The sequence below is a fragment of the Bufo bufo genome, chromosome 2 (assembly GCF_905171765.1).
Source record: "Bufo bufo chromosome 2, aBufBuf1.1, whole genome shotgun sequence".
NCBI classification, from domain to species: domain Eukaryota; kingdom Metazoa; phylum Chordata; class Amphibia; order Anura; family Bufonidae; genus Bufo; species Bufo bufo.
The window spans coordinates 125,780,425-125,807,310 of NC_053390.1; the positions used below are offsets into that span (position 1 = coordinate 125,780,425).

Below are 26,886 nucleotides of genomic sequence, written 5' to 3' on the forward strand. Positions count from 1 at the left end.
AATAAATCCCAACCTCTTTACCATGAGGCTACCCCTGTAAAACTCTTCCCTTTTTATGAACCCATAAAACTACCCTACCCCTAGTATAAAAGTAATAACTCGCAAATGTCTTGTAGGGAATACCTAATGAGTTGACAAGGACCACCTGGTAGAGAATCACTGTCACTCACCGACATTGAGTAAGGACTCTGAACCATGAGAAAAGATAACCCAAACTGAACTACAATATAAAGTACTATGCCAGCAAGGGACATTGTTTCTTTTGTAATTTCTCACACTTAAGAGACTTTCTGAGGTGTCTCTGTGTTCTAGATGTCTATATGCCATGGAGTTTTGGAACAATGCCAGACCTAAAATTTTCCAGAGGTTTTGGCTGTTGTTTCCCTGCTAATTAGACCTTCTAAAGGGGCACATGAGATTACACCAAACAATTAGTAATGTGATCTTTTGAATACAAAAATCCCACTTCATAAGATGGTGCGAGTTTGTCCTAGTTAACTGCACATCTATGAAATAAAGTGCTTCCCAGGTTATAAAGCCCCTGTGGAAAACAGATGTCAGCATGTGCTATATCTACTGACACAGGTGTCTGTTTTGCCTTCCAAGCCAATAATCTATTTAAACTAGTTCTTGCGGGAAGGGCGTAATTTAGAAACACACCGCAAGAAGAGACTAAGGGTTATTGTGTTTTATAGAGACTCTTGTGTACTCCTATGTATTAGCCTAGCAGTTGGGAGATAATAAGGTGACTGCCCACCCACTTAGTGTGTTATTTTATGGGTTTTTTAGGCATAGTATTATATGGTCATTGTATTCAGATTTATAACAAATTTCAAAATTGAAAATCATATCCAGTATGTGTGCGGAGGGTTATAACAATCATCTTCCTCTTTGTAAACAGTTTGGAATAATTCTCTAAGGGCGCAGACAAGATGTAGCTGCTGTCTGGTCAAAATGTGTCTGAGAAACACTCTGACATGTGATTTTATTACACATCTGCCCTTTTTGAAGTGATTGTTAATGTTTGTAGTTTTTTCCAATTAAAACTGTTGTTGCATTGTGGCCACGTTTTAACCTAACAGTGGCTGCCATATAAGCCATTTATTATTTGATCTCTTTAGAATAGTTTCATGGAATATCTCAATTGATCTAGAGAGATTTGTGAATTTATATTAATGTCAGGGATTTATGAAAACTGGCTAAACAAAGGCTGACACTGTTGTTCATAGCAACCAATTACAGCACAGCTTTCATTTTTCAAGAGCAGACTATGAAATGAAAGCTGTGATGTGATTTGTTGCTATGGGGAACAAAAGTTTTTGTATGCCACAGGACATGCCATAAATGTCCAATAGGTGCAAGTCCACCTTTGGGATCCATACCTACCAATCTCAAGGATGCAGGTCGGTTGTGAACAGAGAGGTGGCCACGGATGCATGGCCCTTACTCTTCACTTCTATGGGAGTTCCAAATATGGCCGAGTGCTTAACTATTTTGAAACTCCCATAGAAGTGGAGAGCCATGGCCTCCACTCCCTTTACAGCGGGGACCCCCCATTTTGTAGATAGTTGTTCCCGCTTCTAGCATATGAGTCCCACCTCCTGTGGATATGCCATAAATGTCCCAGATGAGAGTAACACTTTAAGAATCTCATTCTTCATAATATACAAAGTTACATAGGTTTATGATTTTAAAAAATCTACTATTTCTGATTTTACCTGAATGTGTCTTATGCCTTATGCACACAAGTAATAACGGCTCTGTATTACAGATTTGTACAGCATAGATCCACAATACAGCCATGTGCATGAGCTTTAAGACTCCATTCCGTTTTATTCCATTTTTTTAAATAGTTACTCAGCACTGTTCTCGATAGGATGATGATGTGACAAATCGCAAAAATGCGGCATTGAGAAGCTGCTTAATATTCTCAAAGTAACTGCTTGTTATATTGGAAGACAGCAAAGAAAATATATTATAAAGGAAAGTGAGATGTTGAGATTATTGAAAATTATATTTAAAAAAAGCAAAAGTATCTCTGGCTCTAAACGTCTTTTCCAATAGTAACACAGTGGTCTCGGGGGACTCACCTCCGCCACCTCAGAAGAGATCAAGGGTAAGAACCTCTACAGTATTCTGAGCTCAGCTGGGAGTAACTTTCTACCGCTGGTGTGGCAAGCAGTGATTGTGAGACATCTGTGCCAAGCTTGTATGTGCAGTTGGTGGAAGGAGATACAGGACTGAATATGAGGCCTTCCTACCCTCAATCTCTTCTGAGGTGGTGGTGGCGAGTCCCCGAGACCTCTGTGTTATGATTGGAAGAAACGTTTAGCGTCAGAGATACTTTTGCTTTTTTGACACAGTGTGAACAGGAGCATTAGACCTGGTCCTAATCTCTTAGTGCTCCGTTTCTTCCATTAGTTGGGCGGATCGCTGCCCAACTAATCATATATGTTTATTGAAAATGATAAAATTATAGTATACTTTCTAAGTAAAAAATGAAACAAACCAAAGTTTTACATTAGTCATGTAAATTAGGAAGAGAGTATGATGTTGCAGACACCTCACCTCATTGTTTGACAATGTTGTCTGCTTTGCTACATTGCCTTTGTTCGTCATGTTTGTTCATAGTAAATATCACACTTATTAACTTCATTAACTATATTTACAGTTCATTGGCAATAATACAGCCATATATGCGTGTACATTAACACATTCACAAGCTAAAAACATTATTTGTTTTTCTACAGGATCAGTGGAACATCTACTTCATAAACTGGGTATACCAGAACACAATGCTACCGATGATTCCAGTCAATATCCTTTCATAGAATTTTTACCACCTATTTTAAGTTCTTCTGAGGAGGAGACAGATTGTGACAATTCAACTGCTGTTGCTACGTCCCCATCCTTAAAGTTTATTAATGGAAAACAAGAAATTACACCAGAGCCAAAACACTCAAAAACAGAAGAGGCTAAAGGAGAACTGATTGAAAGTGTTACACCATCTTTAAATGCATCAGTTATTCAGCTGAGTGAGGTTACTGAGCAAAGTGTACTTCAGACAGACACACCAGAATATACTTCTGTTGAAACTCAAGAACCTGAAGCAAGTGGTGACATAGACATTAAAATTAAAGACTTACCAACTACTCAATCAATTTTACAAGTTGAAGACTTGACATCAAAAGAGCCTGAAACATTATTTGAAGCTAGTTCTACACCCAAGTTGTCTATATTCACGGTAAAATCATCGGGCGATGCAGAATCGGATATTCCTCTAACAACCACTGCTAAACCAGTTATTGAGAGTTTGAAACCAGTAACGACAGAAGGTGAAGACTTGACATCAAAAGAGCCTGAAACATTATTTGAGACTAGCGCTACACCTAAGTTGCCTATATTCACGATAGAATCACCTGGTGATGCAGAATCTGATGTTCCTCTAGTGACCACTGCTAAACCAGTCACTCAGAGTTTGAAACCAGTAATAGCAGAAGTTGAAAACTTGACATTGAAAGAGTCTGAAACATTATTTGAAGTTAGTTCTACACCCAAGTTGCCTATATTCACGATAGAATCATCTGGTGATTTAGAATCTGATGTCCCTCTAACAACCACTGCTAAACCAGTTATTGAGAGTTTGAAACCAGTAATTACAGAAGGTGAAGACTTGACATCAAAAGCGCCTGAAACATTATTTGAAGTTAGTTCTACACCCAAGTTGCCTATATTCACAATAGAATCATCTGGTGATTTAGAATCTGATGTCCCTCTAACAACCACTGCTAAACCAGTCATTGACAGTTTAAAACCAGTAACTGCAGAGTTGTCCTTTAAGCCATCTCCAACCCATGGACTTCCTAAAATTGTAACACAAGACTCAAGTTCAGTATCAATCCTACCTACAACTAAAATTATTCTAAAAGAGGATGCTTTATCAGTTACTGATTCACATGTAGAGCTAGGAGTTGCAACATCTGGTCCACTGAAACTTAAAGAAGTCCCAACTGCATTTCTCCTTCCGGAAGGTTCTGGTGATGTGGATGAGACCATCATTAATGTAACATCACCGATGCAGGTATTTAAAGACAGTGAAGAACATACAACACAGGCCACCAAGGATGCAAATATTATCCTGTCTGCAGTAGTGCAAGACTCTCTATTTCACAGTACTCCACAACCCTCTGAAGAAGTTGCAGAATCCTGTGCTACAGTTACGGAAATAAGTGAAGAAGAAAGCATTTTAACTAAAGCACCAGAAAAATTGTTGTTTAATGAAACAGAGGGGTCACCTTTAGATTTATCTATTGCAGAAATACATACTACTGAAATGAGTCAAACAGTAACAAAAACTACTTCTCTTGAGACCACCATAACAAGGGGGAGTTCAGTAGATGGTGATGCTGTAGGTGAATCCGTTTTAAGTACAACATCCCAGGTTGAAACAGAAAGTATTGATACTGATTCCACAGAAACATCTTCAATAGATGTGAAACATTCTATAGAAGTAGAGAAAATTACTGTTATACCTGCAAAACCAGAAATACTAACGGATAAGGAAATATTAACAGATGCCATTACAGAATCCTCTATCACTATAACAGAACAGGCTGTAGAGTCACAACCTCCAAAACATACAAGTGCTCAGACAATTTTTGATACCGAAGCCTCAGGAGATATAAAAGAACCAGATGAGGATATACTAGCTACGGCTGCACCAACAGGCATCCAATATGAATTGCTAGATAAAGAAACTACAGCAAAGTTTGAACCGCTGGATAAAGATACTGAAACAGTACGAGATCATGAAACATTCTCTACCTTAGTTCCAAAGACAACTGTAAAAGATGGTATATATGGTGTATTTGGATCAGGTGATATTGAATCAACTACTGTAGATGATGCCATAATATTTAGTACTCCAAGAGCAAAACTCACTGCAAGTGATCAGAGAACATCATCTGTAGAAGAGACTTTTACTCCTAGGGTCACAAAAGATTCAGTCTCAGATACTATCAGCACCATATTTCCTTTCACAATTGAGGGCTCTGGAGAGGAGGTAATTTTTACTACTAAGCCTTTTGAAGTTGAAAAAAGTGAAACGGATACTTCCGAAATCTATGCCACAACATCTTCTATTACTTTTGAGGAGCCCAAAAAATTATCATCTGAAACAAAGGAAGACTTTTTTGGTTCTGGTGATTTTCAATCAACTCCTGATACTAGTTCTACAAGTCCTCTGAAAGAACTTCAGTTTGAAACAGAGACAGAAAAGTTGTACGAAACAGTATCTAGTTTACCATTATCACTTTCCACTGTAACGTCTGAATCCCCTGAGAGTGATAAAATAGAAGTCACATCATCACCCGCTGTTTCCGATACTAAAGCCACAGTTTCTATCACCACATCTCCATTTGCTGAAGAAGGCTCAGGTGAAGAAGAGAAGGTGCTTACAGTTTCATTTATAACCAGTTCTGAATCTGAAACAAAACCAGAACTGGAAGATACTACTACAGTTTTGCCAAGTATAGAAATATCTAAGAGTGCAGACGAATCAGTAACTGAATTTGAACTAGAAACATCTTCAACTAAGACACCACAAGTGATTATTCAGTTAAGCACAGGAGAACCTGGATTATCAGGAAGCTTGGAGTCAAAGCTTACAGCTGTGTCCACCATCAGTCCTTCAGAGGTGATCACAGAGATCAGTTCTCAGCTGATAGCCACTAGCGACACAGCCAGCTCTGAATATGGCTCAGGTGGAGATGAGGATATTCTGTTTACAACCTCTTCAATTAGAACAAGTACTGAAGGTGCTAGTGCTATGCCAAGTGAGGAATCCATACTAAGCTTGAAAACACAAACCAGCTATGCCACTGTAGACATAGTAACTACTGGTTTACCATTTACTGATCTTGGGTCAGGAGGCTCAAGTGTCACTTTTGAAACTTCTTCAAGTAAACCTGAAACAGTCTTCTCAACTACAGAAGTAGAAGATTTACAAACTTATACCAAATCACTCCAGCTAAAGGAACAGATCAGCACATCACAATCATTTGTTGACTCTGGTTCTGGAGTAGAGGAAGATTTGCTTAGTACAACTGCTCCCAGTGGTGAAACTGAAATAAAACAGACCCGGCAGCCACAGCTTTCTGATCCTGTTAGCACAGAACATGAAGAGAAATTTGAAACAGGCTCATCTAAAGTGGAGATAGAAACAAGTAGCGTAATCACAGATGAACCTGAAGTCATCATAGAGCATAGCACTGTCTCAACTCTTCAGAAACACTTCAGCACTGAATTTCATGATTTAGGCTCTGGTGACTTGGTAGAGATTTCACGTGCTGTACCAACATCAGCCATTGAGCCTGAAAAAGTATCTACAGTTAGCTATGTTGATAGCCCTAAAACTGTAGAACTTCAGCTGATTTCTGAAAAATCTGAAACATTACAACCTGAGCACACTTTAAAACCAGATATAACATATGCAGTAGATGTGACTGAAACTACCAAGGTTTATACTGATGAAAGCACAGCAACCTCAGATTATATACCAAAGAAACTAGAAAAAAATGATTCTCATTTTGATGGTTCAGGAGAGGAGTTAGAAACACGCACAGGTTCTTTTATTGCAACCTATGTTTCAGAAGAGCATGTTAGCACAGTAACTGTACCTGCAACAAAGACTGATTTTGTTAGTGATTTGCAAGATTTAACCCAAAAACCAGAGGTGCCAGTATCACTAATCAGTCTTAGCCCCAGCATATCTCAGCTATTAACAGATAAAACAAAGTCATTTACAGAAGCAGTTTTGCAAACCAATGTGGTAACTACATCCCCTATAAGTGTTGAAGATGAAAAAGAGTTCATGATTGGTACTGGTAAAACATCTAGTTTAGAAGTAATAGAAGAAAGTACTATTAGCATATGGGGTCTCTCACACCTTAATGACACTATAAGCGAAGTAATTAGTTCTACACCCATTCCATCTGAATTTATTGTGGATGATAAATCTAGTACACAATTTACAGAAGAACTCCAATCATCTACTTTGGAGTCAGATGATAGCTTAAAGGCAACTGTCACTATACCTCAAGAGAAAGTTGTTTACACTGAAAAATTTGATGTCGAAGGCTCTGGTGAATTCATTTCTGATATCCGTACACCTGCAACAAAACTCTACACTTCAACACAAGTGGATCTCACTGATTTGAAATCAACTTCACCCAGTAGAGAAGACCAAGAAAGTATCACACCTATTTCACAACACTTGACCGATGACCATTTTCCAGAAAGTTCAACCTTGGATTCGCCATCAGCCATACAGTACACAGCTACTACTTCAGTACCACTTGAAGAAACAGTTGGTCATGATATTTATGTTACAGAAACTATAGATAAAGGTACACATTCATGTGTGCAATCCACAGCTGAGCCAGAGAGAACAGAACCTACAGAGCTGTTTACAGAGCAAACTTCTGGGGATGATATAATTACTGAAGAACCAATTGATGCTAAAGTTACCACTCTTAGTTCCATTAAAACAGATGGTGAATATACTACAATATCTCCAGAGACACTACAACCATATCATCTAACTAAGCTTTCAACTTCACAACAAACTGAGGTTTATGTACAAGAAGAACTAAGTTCTGGAGATGAGACACATACTGAGGAACCTATTGTAGTTAAAGTTACCACTGTAAGTTCAGTTAGTGCAGATGCTGATTCTACTACAATATCTCCAGAGACATTACAACCATATGATCTAACTAAGCTTTCAACTTCACAACAAACTGTGGTTCATGTACAAGAAGAACTAAGTTCTGGTGATGATACACATACTGAGGAACTTATTGTAGTTAAAGTTACCACTGTAAGTTCAGTTAGTGCAGATGCTGATTCTACTACAATATATCCAGAGACATTACAACCATATGATCTAACTAAACTTTCAACTTCACAGCAAACTGAGGTTCATGTACAAGAAGAACTAAGTTCTGGTGATGATACACATACCGAGGAACCTATTGTTGTTAAAGATACCACTGTAAGTTCAATTAGTGCAGATGCTGATTCTACTACAATATCTCCAGAGACATTACAACCATATGATCTAACTAAGCTTTCAACTTCACAAGAAACTGAGGTTCATGTACAAGAAGAACTAAGTTCTGGTGATGATACACATACTGAGGAACCTATTGTAGTTAAAGTTACCACTGTAAGTTCAGTTAGTGCAGATGCTGATTCTACTACAATATCTCCAGAGACATTACAACCATATGATCTAACTAAGCTTTCAACTTCACAACAAACTGAGGTTCATGTACAAGAAGAACTAAGTTCTGGTGATGATACACATACTGAGGAACCTATTGTTGTTAAAGTTACCACTGTAAGTTCAATTAGTGCAGATGCTGATTCTACTACAATATCTCCAGAGACATTACAACCATATGATCTAACTAAGCTTTCAACTTCACAACAAACTGATGTTCATGTACAAGAAGAACTAAGTTCTGGCGATGATACACATACTGAGGAACCTGTTGTTGTTGTTAAAGTTACCAGTGTAAGTTCAGTTGGTACAGATGCTGATTCTACTACAATATCTCCAGAGACACTACAACCATATCATCTAGTTGAGCATTCAACTTTACAACAAACTAAGGTTCATTTACAAGAAAAACTAAGTTCTGGTGAAGAGGCACATACAGAGGAACCTATTGTTGTTAAACTTACCACGCTAAGTTCTATTAGTACACATGCTGATTCTACTACGATATCCCCAGAGACACTACCACCATATAATCTAGTGGAGCTTCCAACTCCACAACAGACTGAGGTTCAGGATGCCACATTAAGTGAAATGACAGATGATTTATCTGTCATGGAAACCAGAACAATCACAAGTGATGATGATTTCCAGCAACAGACAACACAATTTCCAGTGAAGGAAAGTAGTGTTATCCAGTTCACAACAGCTGGAGCAGTAAGTTCAGATGTCAAGAAAAAAACCACTGTGCTTCTTACTGATATATTCGAGGGTTCAACAGAAGGATCTGGCTTAGAACAACCTTCAACAGCTACAGATGCAACCCACCAGCCAGATCAAACAAGCATGTTTGCTTCTACATTTCCTGTTACCACTCAGAAAGATGGGATATCAACCAGCTTACCAAGTGCAGAAATCACAGGAGCTATTTCATCCACCATACTAATAATTGTTAGCAAGGATTTGGATGAGGTGACAACAGCTGACTTAAAAATATCTGAATTGCCTAGGACTAAAACCACATTGGAATCAGCTATAGATGAGCCTAAAGTTGGTCAAGAAACAACAGAAGCAGAGCAATATCCCACAATTAAAGAACAGACTAAGCAGGTCAAGGTTCAACCTACACCAAATATTCTTTCTGTTGAGGACTTTAGTCAAATATATGAAGACTTAACAAGTTTAGGTGCTGAAGATGACAAAGTTCAGTCCACCTCAACAAGTACATCTATTGAGCACTCCACTGATTCTGCAACAGTAGAGGAGAAATTTGTCACAGATCTGCAAGATGTGGATTTTGTATCTTCAGCCAGTCCTAAAGTCACCACTGAAATAACTAAAGGTGAATTATTTAGCACAGAATATTCAACAACAGATACTGATGTTGTGGTTGAAACCTCTAAGCAACCAGAAGTATATGTAACGGAAAGTATAAAGGAAATTGTCCACTCAACCGAAGAACCTAAAGATCCTGTCACTGTCATTCTTGTCAATGGAGCATCAGATTACACTGGAAAAATTATTCCAAGTACTTTACCTTCCTCCGGCAATGAAACTGACCATGTTGTCATAGGGCAAGAAGCTAGCGCAGATATTACTGCTACTTACAAACCAGTAGGTGCTGAAGAAGACAAAGTTCAGTCCACCTCAGCAAGTACATCTATTGAGCACTCCACTGATTCTGCAACAGTAGAGAAGAAACTTGTCACAGATCTGCAACATGTGGATTTTGTATCTTCAGCCAGTCCTAAAGTCACCACTGAAATAACTAAAGGTGAATTATTTAGCACAGAATATTCAACAACAGATACTGATGTTGTGGTTGAAACCTCTAAGCAACCAGAAGTATATGTAACGGAAAGTATAAAGGAAATTGTCCACTCAACCGAAGAACCTAAAGATCCCGTCACTGTCATTCTTGTCAATGGAGCATCAGATTACACTGGAAAAATTATTCCAAGTACTTTACCTTCCTCCGGCAATGAAACTGACCATGTTGTCATAGGGCAAGAAGCTAGCGCAGATATTACTGCTACTTACAAACCAGTAGGCTTTCAATCAATTGATGCAACAGGAAGCCCTCCGGAACCTGAAGAGGGGGCTACACCTGGTCCTTCATTGCTGATTTACTCTACAGAAAGTATTGCGGTAGTACCAGCTGACCCAGATTCTCCTACCTCTCTTCAGCCTGGGGAGCAAATTCAAGAGACTGAAATAGTGGAAACAGGAACTGAAGATACTCCTTATGAGAGAGTAACACCACTTCCAGATCTTGACATCCAGATTTCCACTAGTAATAATGTTGATGGAACTGAAATTCGCATAACAAGTAAGAGACAAGCATACTATTTTATTTAACTTATTAACATTAGTATTTATGCAATGTTATTCTTTTTTTTTCATCCTTTTGAGTATAGGTTTAGAACATAAAGTTAGCATCCAAAATTTACCCTGTGTGGGTGATTGCTCTTTAACTCTGTGTGTGTATGTATATATATGTGTGTACAGTGTTCATTAATAATCATTACCTCCTGTGTGAGGACAGTATTAGCGTCAGTGCTGTAGTCATTACCATTGCTTGCACAGCTTTACTGGCAATGTTTCTCACTGGTCTCCATCCATATGTGCTCTATTGTGTATGTATCTATGCATCGCATTAATCAAGCAATTGCATTTTAAATTGAAATTTCTACTGAATTAATTTTTGGCTAAGTGGTAAAGTTGGGAGTGACATATCTATGTATAATAAAATAAAAGCATAGCTGCTACGGTTGCTATTGGTTTATGTGAAACATATATTGTATAATTTATATTATGAAGTTTAATAAATTGTAAAAGCTTTAACTCATACAGTATTATACCAAAAGTCTTGATATTTTCTCATTGCAGCTCAAGATCCTTGCAGGATAAATCCTTGTCAGCAGGGAGGAACATGCTATGCTCGTGGGGCTTCCTCATATGTCTGCACATGCATGCCTGGATTCACTGGAGAGCTATGCGAAATCGGTATGTAAAGGAAATATATACAGTACAGACCAAAAGTTTGGACACACCTTCTCATTCAAAGAGTTTTCTTTATTTTCATGACTATGAAAATTGTAGATTCACACTGAAGGCATCAAAACTATGAATTAACACATGTGGAATTATATTCATAACAAACAAGTGTGAAACAACTGAAAATATGTCATATTCTAGGTTCTTCAAAGTAGCCACCTTTTGCTTTGATTACTTCTTTGCACACTCTTGGCATTCTCTTGATGAGCTTCAAAAAGGTAGTCCCCTGAAATGGTTTTCACTTCACAGGTGTGCCCTGTCAGGTTTAATAAGTGGGATTTCTTGCCTTATAAATGGGGTTGGGACCATCAGTTGCGTTGAGGAGAAGTCAGGTGGATACACAGTTGATAGTCCTACTGAATAGACTGTAAGAATTTGTATTATGGCAAGAAAAAAGCAGCTAAGTAAAGAAAAACGAGTAGCCATCATTACTTTAAGAAATGAAGGTCAGTCAGTCAGCCGAAAAATTGGGAAAACTTTGAAAGTAAGGGCTATTTGACCATGAAGGAGAGTGATGGGGTGCTGCGCCAAATGACCTGGCCTCCACAGTCACCAGACCTGAACCCAATCGAGATGGTTTGGGGTGAGTTGGACCGCAGAGTGAAGGCAAAAGGGCCAACAAGTGCTAAGCATCTCTGGGAACTCCTTCAAGACTGTTGGAAGACCATTTCAGGGGACTACCTTTTGAAGCTCATCAAGAGAATGCCAAGAGTGTGCAAAGCAGTAATCAAAGCAAAAGGTGGCTACTTTGAAGAACCTAGAATATGACATATTTTCAGTTGTTTCACACTTGTTTGTTATGTATTTAATTCCACATGAGTTAATTCATAGATTTGATGCCTTCATAGTCATGAAAATAAAGAAAACTCTTTGAATGAGAAGGTGTGTCTAAACTTTTGGTCTGTACTGTATGTGTAGCTGCTCAGTCACAAATGGACAGGATTTTAAAGGGTTATTCCGATCTTAGTTTTTTGTTATATCCACAGACTATGCCATAAATATCTGATAGATGTGGTCCCACCTCTAAGAACCCCACACCTATCTACCATTCTCATATTTTATAGGTAGTAGTTAACAACAACAATAGTAACGAGCCTTATAGAGAGGCCAATATAGAATGCATCTATGCATATGTAAGGTTTAATAAAGAGAATGTTTCACTGTGTCGCAGGGTGGTCAGTGGTTACCCTATTGCTTATGTACTGGCCCAAAATAGTACTACTAGTGGATCTCCAACATGGATGTTTTGGAGCCAGTCACTTACCACAAACTTTTTTTTTTTTTCATCTTTTTTTTTTTTTTTTTTTAATTACCTGATAGACCTTTTTTGGTGCCCTAAGTGTGCGATGATAACTAAGCTTGAAATGCAATTAAAAAAGGATGTGCAGATGTTCTTTGTAGATGCGGTGCGGGTCCTCAGAATACCGCTGTTGGGGACAAGGAACCCCTGTCTAAGTGCTCATACACACGAATGTATTTTCTTTCCGTGTACGTTGCGTTTTTTTTGCGGACCGCATGCGGAACCATTTATTTTGATGGGTCCGCAAGAAAACGGAAATTACTCTGTGTGCATTCTGTTTCCGGATGTCCGTATGTTCATTTCACATAAAATAGAACATGTCCTATTATTGTCTGCATTACGGACAAGGACAGGACTGTTACGGAATGCACACAGACGTCATCTGTATTTTTTGCGGACCGTAAAATGCATACAGTCGTGTGCATGAGCCCTAAATCTGATCACACATAATATCACCCTACAGGGGGATACAGGTGAGAACACCTGTATGTTGATAAACTACTATGCTTCCATCTTTTAAAGCTTTCCTCTTCCATTTCAGAGATTTTCTTACTTAGGCTACTTTCACACTTGCGTTCGGAGCGGATCCGTCTGGTGTCTGCACAGACGGATCCGCTCCTATAATGCAAACGATGGGATCCGTTCAGAACGGATCCGTCTGCATTATCTTTCAGAAAAAATTCTAAGTCTGAAAGTTAGTCAGACGGATCCGTCCAGACTTTGCATTGAAAGTCAATGGGGGACGGATCCGTTTGAAATTGCACCATATTGTGTCAACCTCAAACGGATCCGTCCCCATTGACTTACATTGTAGTCTGGACGGATCCGTTTGGCTCCGCACGGCCAGGCGGACACCCGAATGCTGCAAGCTGCGTTCGGGTGTCCGCCTGCTGAGCGGAACGGAGGTCAAACGCTGCCAGACTGAGGCATTCTGAGCGGAACCGCATCCACTCAGAATGCATTGGGGCCGTACGGATCCGTTCAGGGCCGCTTGTGAGAGCCTTCAAACGGAACTCACAAGCGGAACCCCGAATGCTAGTCTGAAAGTCTTTTCCCATATCTGTTGGTGTCATAATACTCAAATTGTCAACTGTCTAGAAATATGTTGGGTATGAATGTTTGGCTTCCACAATGGTCTGGATTAAAATAAGTTTTATATTCTTGGGAAGAAATTTCTTGTGGGATGTCACTATGGAGGATACCTCCATGAGGAATATGTCCCCACTAATAGAATTGTCTTTTTAGTCTTACCTGTTTCTAACTCAGCTTATCTTCTGCAGACATTGATGAATGCCAGTCAAACCCCTGCCGTAATGGAGCTGCTTGTTTTGATGGCATTAATTCGTTCAAGTGCATGTGTCTCCCCAGCTACAGTGGAGCGCTTTGTGAACAAGGTAAAATAATATAAAAGTCATCAATTATTTCATATCAGAAATCTTTTTTTTTATAAAAATGGCTTGTCAATGTTCGTCATATACTGTACATGCCACATCTGTTTCACTTCACTGTGACACGGGTTGCCGTGTTTCTCACTTTCGTACTGGCTGCAGTGGTTTCCGTGTAGCTGGTTGCTTTGACCTTTGTGTAGTTGCGGCAGACTTTGTGTATACTACTCCTAGTGTATCCTTGCTCCCCTCCCTGTCTCGGCTCTTTTAGTGTCACAGTGTGGTCACTGTGACACAGGTTTTTTGTGCTCTGGCGTACTGGCTGCGGTAGACTCAGTGTATGCTGGTTGCCAGGGGCAATGTCCAGTACTGCAGCCTGTGCTTTCACTTCTGTGATCATGCAGGCTCCTCTCCCTGTTTGGTTCTGATGAGGTTACTGGTCTTGGTCTGGGTGTCGTCACTAGGTGCTCTTTATATTCCTGTGAGCCTGGGTTTTGGGGTCAGTCTGTTTCCATCCTTGCTAAGTTCAGGACCTAGGTGATTCCATCTGCCCTGTTTGTGTGGCCACCTACTATGTCATCGAGGTCGCCTAGCCTGGTTCTGTGTCTGGTTTGTTAGTGTCATGTGTTGTCTTGCATGGAGTCCAGACATTTGCATGTCTATGCCTTTGTGAGAGGGCTCCTGGGTTCTCTCTGTAGGGAGGACATTGAGTTTGTGTGCAGCTCTGTCTGTTCGCTCATGGACTAACTACACATGGGGAACAGGCATCTGCTAGTCCTGTCTAGTATGTCCCTGTTTTGTTCACAGCTCTGTCTGTTCACCCATGGATTACCTATGCATGAGGAACAGGCATCTGCTTATCTTGTCCTTGCCTTCATGAGAGGGCTCCTGGGTTCTCCGAAGGGAGGGCATCTAGTCTATGTGCAGCTCATCCTGTGACTGCCATGTCAGTCTACATGGGGTCCAGGCAGCTGCTTGTGTACTGGTTCTTGTTTGTCCTGTCTTATTGGTCCTGTAAGATTGTTCGGGTTCCAGTCCTGTTTGTGTTGACTGCTGGTGCTTCTCCAGCAGTCTCTGCAGTGCAGCGGGACCATCCTGGAGGTGCAACCAGTGAGCCTCAGCTAAGTTCATCCCTAACATCTGAGGCTCTGTAAAAAACAGGGCTCGCTGTGTCTCTGCCCTCTGGGTTTGGCCCCTAGTAAAACTGGTGGACTTGGTCCAGTAGTATTTCTTCCCACTGATGCCTTACCTGCTGATCCAGGTTCTGTCTTACTGTCATGTCTTGCCTCTGTTTACGCTGTGTGCTTGTGTGTTTGTCCCAGATATGTTCTAGCGGTGGTGGTTCCTCATTAGAACGTGACAGCCAGTAGTTCATTGGAATGGGGAACCCTTAGGCCCCTTTCAGACGAGCGAGTTCTATGCTCCGGACTCGCAACATAAGTCTGCGACCCTATTCAGATGAATGCAGCAGTTGCATAAATGTCTGCAGTAAATCTGCTGTGTGTGAATTTCCCCTTATTAAGCTGTGCCCCTGTGTCAACTGGAAATAGTATTTGTATTTTTTAGCCTCTTGTCGGGAGTTTTTCACTGACAACAAGCAGAAACTTTAAAATGTTTATGACTTTCAATTCATTCCTCAACAGTATAACAGCATGAACTGTTATTTAAGTTCAATTGAGAAATAGGTAACAGAATAATTGGGAATTGGGAGTTTTTTGGGGGTCAATATTGATAGCCTATCTTCAGCATAGGTTATTATCTGATCGTCAGGGTTCTGAGTTTAAAGAGCCCACGGTGCTCCGTTGAGCACCAAAACTTCTTTCTATGCTAGTAATGTCACATTCACCGGTCACATGGCCCATTTGCAGCTAAGTCCCATTTAAATGAATGGGCTTGGGCTTTAATATCAAGCACGTCCGCTATTGGTATACTGTGAGGAGGCCTCTTAAATCAGCTGATTGACAGGAGGCAGGAAGTCAGCCCCCCACGATCAGATACTGATGAATTGAATGAATATTGAACACCCCGATGATCACTCTGTGGAAGATCTAACTTCAGTTCAGCAGAATTGTGCAGGTCGGGATCTTGTAGCAGTAATATGGATGAACCTTAATCTTGGTTTTGCATTGGACTTCAGGTTGGAGAGGCTTAACAAGCAAATTCAGCTCTGCTACATCTTTGTATTAATTGTGGTGACCCCTTTAGCTGGCAAAGTAGGAACATGTTGATTAAAACTGTCCAGTGCTTATCAACAGATGAAATCGTTGGTTACAAGATGCAACATTTTATTAGAAACACTTGTTTTCAAGTGGTTAGTTTCCAAAAAACATCTGTGACATTTGGACTGCTCTTACTGTACAGCCCAGAACACTTAACCCTGTATTTACCCCCTAGACCATTTCCAATACGATGATATATTACAATTTCCTAATATAAAGTGCAGTCCAGGAATACCATGTCACCTGTCGTGCTGGAAGAGAAAGAACATCTTTATTTCATTCAACACTTTTCACTTAATGGATAATTAGACTTGATTAAGGATGCCGACTCATGCTATACTTTGAAGTTTCGGTGTGGTGCATCGGTCACATAAGAACGGCAGATGTTATAATGTGCTAATAGCCATGGATCGAATAGAAAACACATCCCATTCTGTAACATCATCAGCAAATCCAGGAAACTCATTACTTAAATCTGCACAAAGCCCATAGCAACTAATTACATATTTCTGTTTGTATGGAACTTGGCAGACAGGAGCTGTGTGCTGATTGGTTGCTATATTCCTATTGTTGTAGTTTTTAGCCATACAAAATGTGTCATTCCAGCCGACGCCCCTCCTTGCATTGGCAGCCTTGGGCATGGTAGTCACCTGCTTATGGCTTTGCCCGTTGCTAGGCAGTTTCTCAAACATATTTTGTTCAAATTTATTTCAAGTATTCCATAAAATCTAATAAATGATTTCAATGTAAAAATTTTTTTACTGAACTAATCGAAGGACATAATTATGCCTTTTGGATTTGCATATTGCAAATCTAACATGTATCATACTACATGGTCCATGGTAGGAATCCACATTGATGCAGATGTGCAGCAGAATCTCAAGAGGCCCCTATTGTCATCTGCAGGGGCCAGTCCTCCACATTTCCACAAAATAAGTAGCTACTACGGTACTTATGTTCTTAGCAGAGACCACATTCACATGTATGGGATGCAGATTGTCATTGCATTAGACATGGATTTTGGGGCTGTATCTGTGCCGAAAGCTGCATCAGATCCAACTCATGTGAGTGGACCCTAAGGCCTCTTGCCCACGACCGTATGCCCTCTGAGATATACGATTCCGTGAGTGGGCCATATGTCCCGGAGCGGCATTGATCGTGCGCACGGGAGTACACAGCATTATAGATTACAATGATGCTGTGCAGTCGGGCCGCCCGCGTGACTATTGTGACTATGATTATATAAGTGTGGGACAATAGTCCTGCGGGCGGCCAGACGTGCACAGCATCATTGTAATCTATGATGCTGTGTACTCCCGTGCGCACAATCAATACCGCTCCGGGACATATGGCCCACTCACGGACCGTATATTTTGGAGGGCATACAGTCGTGTGCAAGAGGCCTGAGAGTCAGCTGGCATTGACTTTCAACTGATGTTATCATATTAAGGGTATATTGAAATTTCTCTCAATTGTGATACTGGATGGGACCAGAGATCAAAATCTGAACAAGATGAGATGTTGCAACATTAAAACATCTGCCGCAAATTACAGATTTTCAGCAGTTAGAAAAAGTAAGTTCATTCCCAGTTTGCATTGCCGTAAATTAGAAATTATCCCATCGGTGACCCCCATGATTGTACTGACAACCACTAGGTACAACTAGTAGCCAGCAGGTAAATCCATTTTGCAATCAATAAGATGGTTTGTAACCGACCAAGTAAATTATTGGTGTGTCTAAAGTCATCTTAAAGGAATTGTTCACTTCAGAAATTCCCTTTCATTGAGCAGATCTTTTAGTGGCTAGCTAGTCATGAGGCTGTGTGAAATCAAAAGGCATCTGTGTAATTCACTGCTGGTCTACGGGAGTGAAAACTGTGGGCAACCCCTTTAACTGAGATATCCCATCATATAAGGATAACGCGGACCAGCATCGCTGCTTCCATAGATGGTTAGAAGTTTCCTATTGTATCATTCAGTAACAGAATTCTTGGTTCCTCATCTCTGGATTTATTTTTTCCTTTACTTGATGGCTCTGCCGTGGTTTGGGAACCGAGCAAGGTATCCCCAGCCAAATTTCCATTCTGCCAGACAAAATAAAGCTTTATTAGTGATGTAGACACTCTTGTCTGGCAGGAGACTACGTTTTGCCGCGTCAGTCCTGAATTCATTGGAATGAAAGAACTGCCAAGTAGATTGATCATGTACCACGTTGTACCACAGGATGGGTGTGGGTTAATACTTAGATTAACTTTTACTACTTGCAATTTGGTCAGACTGTATTTCACGTGGAACAATAAGTGTTTTGCGTCTCTAAGCTGCGTTCACACCTAGAAGTGTCCTGAATGATCTCATGCTGAAAAGCGACCAGATCCTAACACAGCACTGACATAAATGATAAATCTCTTAGCTTTCTATGATCGTCTATTTCTTCAACTTTTTATAGACATGTTACAGTGCAGGACAAAAATATAAATCATATTTTGCTGTTTTGCATTATTGTAGACTACGTTCTGTAAAATTTGCCAAGCTTGCAGAATTTACAGTATCACATAGTATCAGCTCTATGTCCCGGCGGCAGATGGGAGCTGCGCTGGCGAGTTTAAGTGCTACATTTGCAAAATTGTACTGCTGAAGCCATCACTTAACATTACAAAGAGAAAGAACACAGGTGCAGGGAATATAATAGAGTTCATATTAGCGGAGGCGACACCAATAAACCAGCACCAGATAGCTCTGTCAAGGCTTTTGACAAGCCAGATGTGATACAATGTTAGTAACAGGTAGTAGACAACCCGGCTGATATCAGGCTCCAAAATTAGAAGGCACTTGTGACAGAATGCTGGCTATGTTATATGTGATTGTATGTGCAGTCTCTGCACTATAGATATCAATGGGAATCTATGGGATTCTAAGAAATACTGCCTGTGATTCTTTTCCACTTAACACGGCATAGCTTGCACTCCAATGCATAGCCTGACACAGGACCGCCTCAGCTGTCATAGGTCATTAATACAGTAGTGCTTGTCTCTGAATATATGACAGATATTTTGGTTCATCTTCGGTCCTAGGTGCATTTACAATTGCGATCACTGCACCCCATACATTACATATGTTACATCCCTGATTTTAACATACATAAACATATCAAGGGGTGCAGAGGTTGCATTTGCACTTTCATCCTAGACCTTTGTAAGCATAATCAACCCTATTAAATCAGGCTTATTGCCTGGTAGGGTTGATCATGCTGATTCAAATGATACCTTTCTTTTAGCTTTCTAAGCAAAGAAAACCTCTAAGCATAGAAAACTCGATAATGAAAGTAGTCTATATGATGTGTACATGCTATGACAAAAGTCTAGGACACAGCTCTGCCCTCAGCATGCTGATTCCTAGCCCTGTCAATCAAGGGGAGGGGGAAGTGTGCAGAGAAAAAAGGGATGTTACAAAAGCGGCTCCAATGATCCAGCCTTGCCCCCTAGTGCTCCATTGTGCTCATTTGCATATGAATAAAAACACAGATATCTCTGCGTACATAGAGAAGTAAGGGCCCCATAGCAAGGGTCAAACCAAGCCCTCCACACAGGACAGAAGGGTTTCTGCCTAAACCCCTTTCAATGACCCTTGGGCCATTTTTCCACTGCCTTTTTTGCTAAAAGTTCTTGCTTTAGAGGGTGTATTCCTGACCAAGTTTTCACCTCCAGTAGAAGAGGAGATAACCCCTATTAAGACTGGGCCCACTCTTGCCCTGGGCCCCATAGCAGTCGCCTGGTCTGCCGCTATGGTAGTTACACCCCTGAACCCTACCTGGTTTTATAGGGTTCATCATGCTGACAGATGCTCTTTAAGAAGCACCAAAAATCCCTTCTTCCTAAGATGTACATGTGTCCTGACGAAGAGGGGGAATCCTTCTATCCTAGATATAAGGAGAAAAAGTATTATAAATGAGCCATGTGTTATCTGGAGCTCCTTACCAAAGCTTATGACTTTCACATGTCCAGTAGAGGAGGAGGGAAGGCTGGTTACAGTAATACCTTGTATTACAGAACAGCATCTGTAGGGCTCTTTCATACTGGAGACGTTCACGTCCAGGCGCTGTCCGAGTGTGAAACGGACAGCACCCAGACTGAACTCTGGCACAATATTGTGAATAGGCGAATTCACATACCTGATATTCTGCACGAACCATCGGCCCATGGAGTGAATATTGTACTATTTATATCCAATTTTCCCTACAAGACTCGCCCAAATCAAGTGAATAAGTGTGCAAAAACAACGGACCACGCAAGGACGCCGTCCAGACCATTTAAAAACTTGTTTGTGTGTACTGGCCACAACTTGTCGAAGAGCCTTAACACTTATACTTTGATTACAAATATTTGCAACCAGGAAAAACAGAACTGAATTTGTTATTTGGCGCAGTGCATGTCTTACAGCAGGCAATGCTCAACCTCCGGCCCTCCATCTGTTGCAAAACTACAACTCCCAGCATGCCCGAATAGCCTACAGCTATCAGCCTACAGCAGGGCATTGTGGGAGTTGTAGTTTTACAACAGCTGGAGGGCCGCGGGTTGAGCATGCCTGCCTTACAGTGGTTTAACTGTGGTGTGCACAGTATATAAATACCATTTCTGAAAGGTAATATCTTTGTGATGCCTTTTAGACTCAGAAGTCTGTGACTATGGCTGGCACAAATTCCAAGGCCATTGCTACAAGTACTTTGCTCACCGACGCACTTGGGATGCCGCTGAGAGAGAATGTCGTGTACAGGGAGGTCACCTAACCAGCATCCTATCACAGGACGAACAAAACTTTGTGAACCGTAAGTAACGGTTTACTAGTCACGGTGCTATTGGTTTCTGTCCTGTACCGGGTTTTTTTTAACAAGTATTTCTCTTTTCTGATATCCTCTCACCAAGGCTTGGGCCATGACTACCAGTGGATTGGTCTGAATGATAAGATGTTTGAGCACGATTTCCGCTGGACTGATAGCAGCACACTGGTAAGTGACTGTATACACGTGGTGTTGTCTTTATGGTGCCACTAACTGCATTTTTCCAGTGATCTTGATCATGTAATTAGAAAAAAAAGACAAGATATGGAAACATGTATATAAACACTTAAGAGCTATAAATAGCTGCTGTATGAAAATGAATTAAATAAAAAATTCTATTGGCCTTTTAAGGCTACTTTCACACTTGCGTTGTTAATTCCGGTATTGAGATCCTCTGCCGGATCTCAATACAGGAAAACAACAACGCAATTTTGAAAGTAGCCTAAGAAGGCATTTGTAATTGCAAATTCTATCAGAATTCTATTACAATGTTTGCCACAATGTAATACATAAAAATTAAGCCATAGAACATTTGCCCTGATACATTGATCAGATCTGACCATTATGACTAAAGGCCCCCATACACATTAGTCTACTGCTGGCTTAACCTATCTTTTTCGACAGTCTGATGTGTGTGGGAAGCTCCTGACCATCCCACAACGGAGGAGGATCAGGGACGTTAAATTTCAATTTATAAATAAATAGAGTCCTTATCTTTAGCCTTCGATTTGTGAGCCCTGCTGGATAACCAGGGGGTAGGTCCACTCCCCAGAATCAAAAGTCCAATATTTCTGAGATTACACAAGGGATGAGAGTGTGCTCCAGAAATACAGTTTTTCTCAGGATAGAGCAGCGCATACACAGAAATATTGGACATTATATTTCACTGCCTGATCCTTTTGCTCTGCCAGGAGATAATCTAGAAGAAAAGCTGTGTCAGAGGATAGCGACTTTCTCCATTCTCCCTATTAAAGACACATGCTCTCTGAGAAGAGCCATGTATATGTGTACGGTGGAGTAGGGAGGGATAGCCATTGACTGGATGCTATTGGAGGTGTATGGGCACCTTTAGGCTCTATTGTCATTTATAATCGGGCCATAGCAGATATGCCAGGTCGGTTTTCAAATGAATGCCAGCAAATTCTTGATCCCATAAACTTGAATGCAGTCCATGTTTGGTTAATAGTGCTGTGGTTTGCACTAATCTTGTCATCAATTCCTGGTAAAGCCTGAAGGAAATCTGATGAATCCCATTAAACCTAAGTCACCAAAGCCATATGAACTCATCCATCATTCTATACAGTATGAGATGTGCTATTAATAAGTGTACATAGTATACAAAACTTTGTAGAGTCGCTTTGAAAGAGTGCTCCTGACATGGACATCCTTAGCACGACAGTTCTGCCCCATAATTCCCACATAAGTGAATGCAGTGGCCGACGACCATCTCACCAGAAGGGTCAGGGTACACTTTTCGCATAGGTGTAAGTCCCAGAGGTGGGACCAGCAAATGTAGAGCTTGGGATCACTCTGCTGCTTCAGTGTTACTGGAGTTAGACCGTTTTTACATAGTCAGTGTTTGGTCAGTAATTTCCATCAGTGATTGTTAGCCAAATCCAGAAGTGAAGCCTCCGCAGAGATAAGGTATAATGGAAAGATCTGCACCTGTTTCTGTGTTTTGAGTGTAAACCTGGGCAATCTGAGACTTACTAGGAGTCACCAGCGTTTTACTCTGCTCTTTGATACCACCTGTGCTTCCGGAATTAGCACTTCATTTATGAAATTTATGACGAGGCACACGCTTGACACATGCTCCTGTATTTAGGGTTCTTGTGACTTTTTTATGCCAAAAACTGGCGTGGGGTCATGATAAATGAACCCAATGACTTTCTAAGTATGACTACACTACAAGCAAAGAAAATTAAGAAATGAAGCAGAAATGTAGTTTTTGTTCCATGTCACACAGTGTATTTCAAGAACTCCATGTATTATACTCTCCATGTACATTTAAAGAAGACTCACGTATCAGGTGTCTCCGCCATTTACCATTTTGCCAGTAAATACTAGAGCAAGCCAAAAAGCAGACAATGTCCCAGCTGTAAATCCTCCTAAGGCGTGCCATAAAACGGTGTTGTGAGCTCACATAATCTGCACCGAGGATAGGGCCGCTGTAGAGCCCAGCGCCACTTTTCCATAAACATCATATCTTGGAATTTAATGATTCTAACATTCGACAGATCGGAGGGTATGTTGTGCCAGAGAACAGTACCTGGCAGAGGCCTCACATTGAATAATTGTAGCCGGTCTTCACAGCTCAGCATTTTGTCCATGCTCTACATATCAGGCATGTTGCCACTCTGTCAGACTCACTTAGAAACCAAACTCTAGATATTTGGAAATGACACAAACTTGAGGTTTGGACATTATTCAGCTTCATTACTCGCCTAGCTACAGCAAATGTTACTCAACATCTCCACATAACAGAAACTTGTGTCCAGCAAGACAGATCGATACCTGAGAGGAAGACAATTATGGGATTACACAGAAAACATTTTTACGGAATTATTTAAGAAAATATTATTTGAAACGTTTTCATTATTTAAAGGCCCCTGTCAAGAGGCTCCCCTTACATTAGCACAGCTGCTAATGCTTCTTCACAACGGAACCAGCTGGCGCATTCTCATGCCCTTGAATGTCGTATTGTGGCAGTCAGTTGGTCAGAAGTAGTGAGCACCCACATCTATCTCTTTTCTCCTGTTTCCTTTGATCGTGATCTCTAATATCCACTGAATGATCCAGAAGGCTCACAAAGGGGAGGGATATACATAGCAAAGTTTATTCTTGCCCCATAATTGGCAATGCTTGCCCTCTTGATCGCCAATATTAGGAATCCTAGGAGGCTTCAAGGTTCCCAAATGTATAAGTGTCTTTCCTGATAACATACCCTTTAAAATCAACATTATATAGAAAATAATAATTATTACTGATATATCTGAAGTATCCTTATGCATGGGACACCAGTGCTTCCATAGCTTATTCATCAAATGACATGGTCACGTAAAGCTCTTAAGAACCTTCAGAATGTTGTAATATAATAAATGACCTTTCCAATCCCCCCACATCTGGTCATCACTTCCTGGGCCCCCTACTAGCCTTTGTACTTCTTTGTCCCTTTCGACATGGATATGTGACCAGTGATTGGCTGTAGTGTGTCATGTCAAGAGGGACCTGGAAGTAGAGGCCAGCAGAAGACCCCGGAAGGAAGGGAAGGGAGTAGCCAAGTTGGTAAGGTCAGTATTACTTTTAATGTTTCACAGCATTCTGAGCAGTTATTGTTTACTAAATTGAATGTTACCCCATTATTCATGTAAAATTAAAATCAGACATCATATAGTAAAAGACAATCTCTTTCTAATAAGGCTAGAACCAGCCATGTACCTCATATGGATCCAAAGATCTCCCCATTCATGGCTTCAATTGCTGTGGTAGATTCTGGTCTTTTCTCAGGGGTTGTGTCCTTTCTCAAGAGGCATGTCCGTTCTCAGGGGGTGTATCCTTTCTGATGCAGCTCTGTCCTTGTAACTACCACAGCTTCTAACTGCAGATGTGGCTGGTGGCAGTTGAAGGATGGAAATGAGCATGTACGACCACCTTAGTAGATGGACAAGCACATTACTATACCAATCAAACACCAGGGGGCACAATTATATTAAAGTAAGGAGAATATCTCACAACTGGAAAAGATTTGTAACAGAAAGTAAATTAAACAAAATACTTACTTTTTCATGCAGAATGAATTATAGTAAACTAACAAGTAATGTTGGGATAGCCCCTTAAAGTGGCCAGACAACCCCTTTAACAGGGTTTCATATTTACAAATATTTTATTTCCCACACAATCTCATTGTCAAGAATAGACTAGAACAGGCATGCTCAACCTGCGGCCCTCCAAATGTTGCAAAACTACAACTCCCAGCATGCTTGGACAGCCTACAGCTATCAGTCTACAGCAGGGCATTGTGGGAATTGTAGTTTTACAACAGCTGGAGGGCCACAGGGTGGGCACCCCTGGACTAGAATATTCCAAAATTTTGGTAGAACATATTTTTAAGGCTAATTGAAAAGTAAAATGTCTATAAGGCTACTTTCACACTAGCGTTTTTTGCGGATCCGTCATGGATCTGCAAAAACGCTTCCATTACAATAATACAACCGTATGCATCCGTCATGAACGGATCCGGTTGTATTATGTCTTCTATAGCCATGACGGATCCGTCATGAACACCATTGAAAGTCAGTGAGGAACGGATCCATTTTCTATTGTGTCAGACGAAACAGATCAGTCCCCATTGACTTAGATTGTGTGTCAGGACGGATCCGTCTTGTATAGCATCACATGGCGGACAGAAAAACACTGCAGGCAGCGTTTTGGTGTCCGCCAACAGAGCGGAATGGAGACGGAACGGAGGCAAACTGATGCATTCTGAGCGGATCCTTTTCCATTCCGAATGCATTAGGGTAAAACTGATCCGTTTTGGACCGCTTGTGAGAGCCCTGAACGGATCTCGCAAACGGAAAGCCAAAACACGAGTGTGAAAGTAGCCTTATTCAGCCAGAAATCTGTTTGCAGCAGGTGCTTCTACCTTTTAGCGCTTTACCTAAAGTGCCGTACTCAGCAGGGGGCGACAGTGAGCATGTCAGAAAGCACAACCCTCTGTAAAAAGGATTTGAATTCTTGATTTCACTTTGAAGTTGAATATTCTGTATAATAATTAATGAGACTGATCCATCTAGGGTGTAATTAGCCAGCATTATCCAGTTGTTCTACCAAATACTAGCCCAGCTCGATGGATCGTCCATCGTCCATCGTCCTCCATGTTCACCAGCAGAGGTCATACAAAGAGCTATTCATGAGATCTGGAAAATGCTGGTGATAAATGGCACTTTGTAGAGCGGTGAGGTCACTGCTATAATGTAAGATTAGCGTCCTATCAGGAGGCTGTTTCATGTCCTACATCACTTAGCTTATAGGAAGGAAGTGTGCGGGCCGCAGATTAGCTGAGGATGGCAAATTCACCGGGAGCCGCACAAATGTATCCAACAAGTTACAGCTAGAGATTCTTTCTTATTATTCCATTACACAGATCCAGCATTGAGGCTCCTCTCGTCTCTGATGTCTGTACTCCCAGATTTCCGGCCATTAAACCTCTTCTTGCTTTTAGAGAAGGTTAATTACAGAAAATAGATGCCATTTCATACAGGAATTAACATGTTATAATACAAAACTGCTACTACTTTATGCTAAGATCGTGCTTATAACGGCTTACAAATAATACAGTTACTTCCCACGATGCAGCGATCTGTAATCCTTAGCGTTGCCAGTTCTGCTCTCCCGAGTTTCTTCTCTCATGTGCCTCCTGTATTTTGCCATTGTGAGCCCCATTATCATGAGTTGCCTTAAAGGGGTAATCCGGTTATATAAAGTTATTCCCTATCCCTCAGAAAAGGGGATAACTATTAGATTGGTGAATGTCCTACTGCTGGGACCCCCAGTGGTCTCAAGAACAAGGGCCTCGTACCCTGTGGAGCCCCCTGAAATGGACGGAGCGGTCGTTCGGGCATGTGAGGCGCTATTCTATTAATTTCTGTGGAAGTTCTGGAGATATTGAAGCACTGTACTCTGGCGCTCCCATAAAAATGAATTGACCGGCCATGCGTGTGCCTGACCAGCTGCTCTGTTAATTTTGGTGGGCTTCATGGAGTACGGGGCCCCGTTATGGTAATTGGTGGGGGTCTCTGTGGTAGGATTCC

The 26,886-nt window shown here is 40.9% G+C and overlaps 1 protein-coding gene across 3 annotated transcripts in view; it reads left to right on the forward strand.

Moving 5' to 3' along the window:
* VCAN (versican) overlaps nt 1–26,886 on the forward strand; it is an 87,459-nt gene that overhangs the window by 49,725 nt on the left and 10,848 nt on the right. The window contains exons 8-13 of one of the 3 annotated variants that reach the window (XM_040421512.1): nt 2,751–9,899; nt 10,332–10,610; nt 11,171–11,287; nt 13,919–14,032; nt 20,906–21,064; nt 21,162–21,244. In XM_040421512.1, coding sequence (XP_040277446.1) covers nt 2,751–9,899; nt 10,332–10,610; nt 11,171–11,287; nt 13,919–14,032; nt 20,906–21,064; nt 21,162–21,244 — 7,901 coding nt within the window. Of the gene's footprint in view, nt 1–2,750; nt 10,611–11,170; nt 11,288–13,918; nt 14,033–20,905; nt 21,065–21,161; nt 21,245–26,886 lie in introns of all 3 variants that reach the window. The other 2 variants (XM_040421511.1, XM_040421510.1) reach the window with 2 other exon arrangements.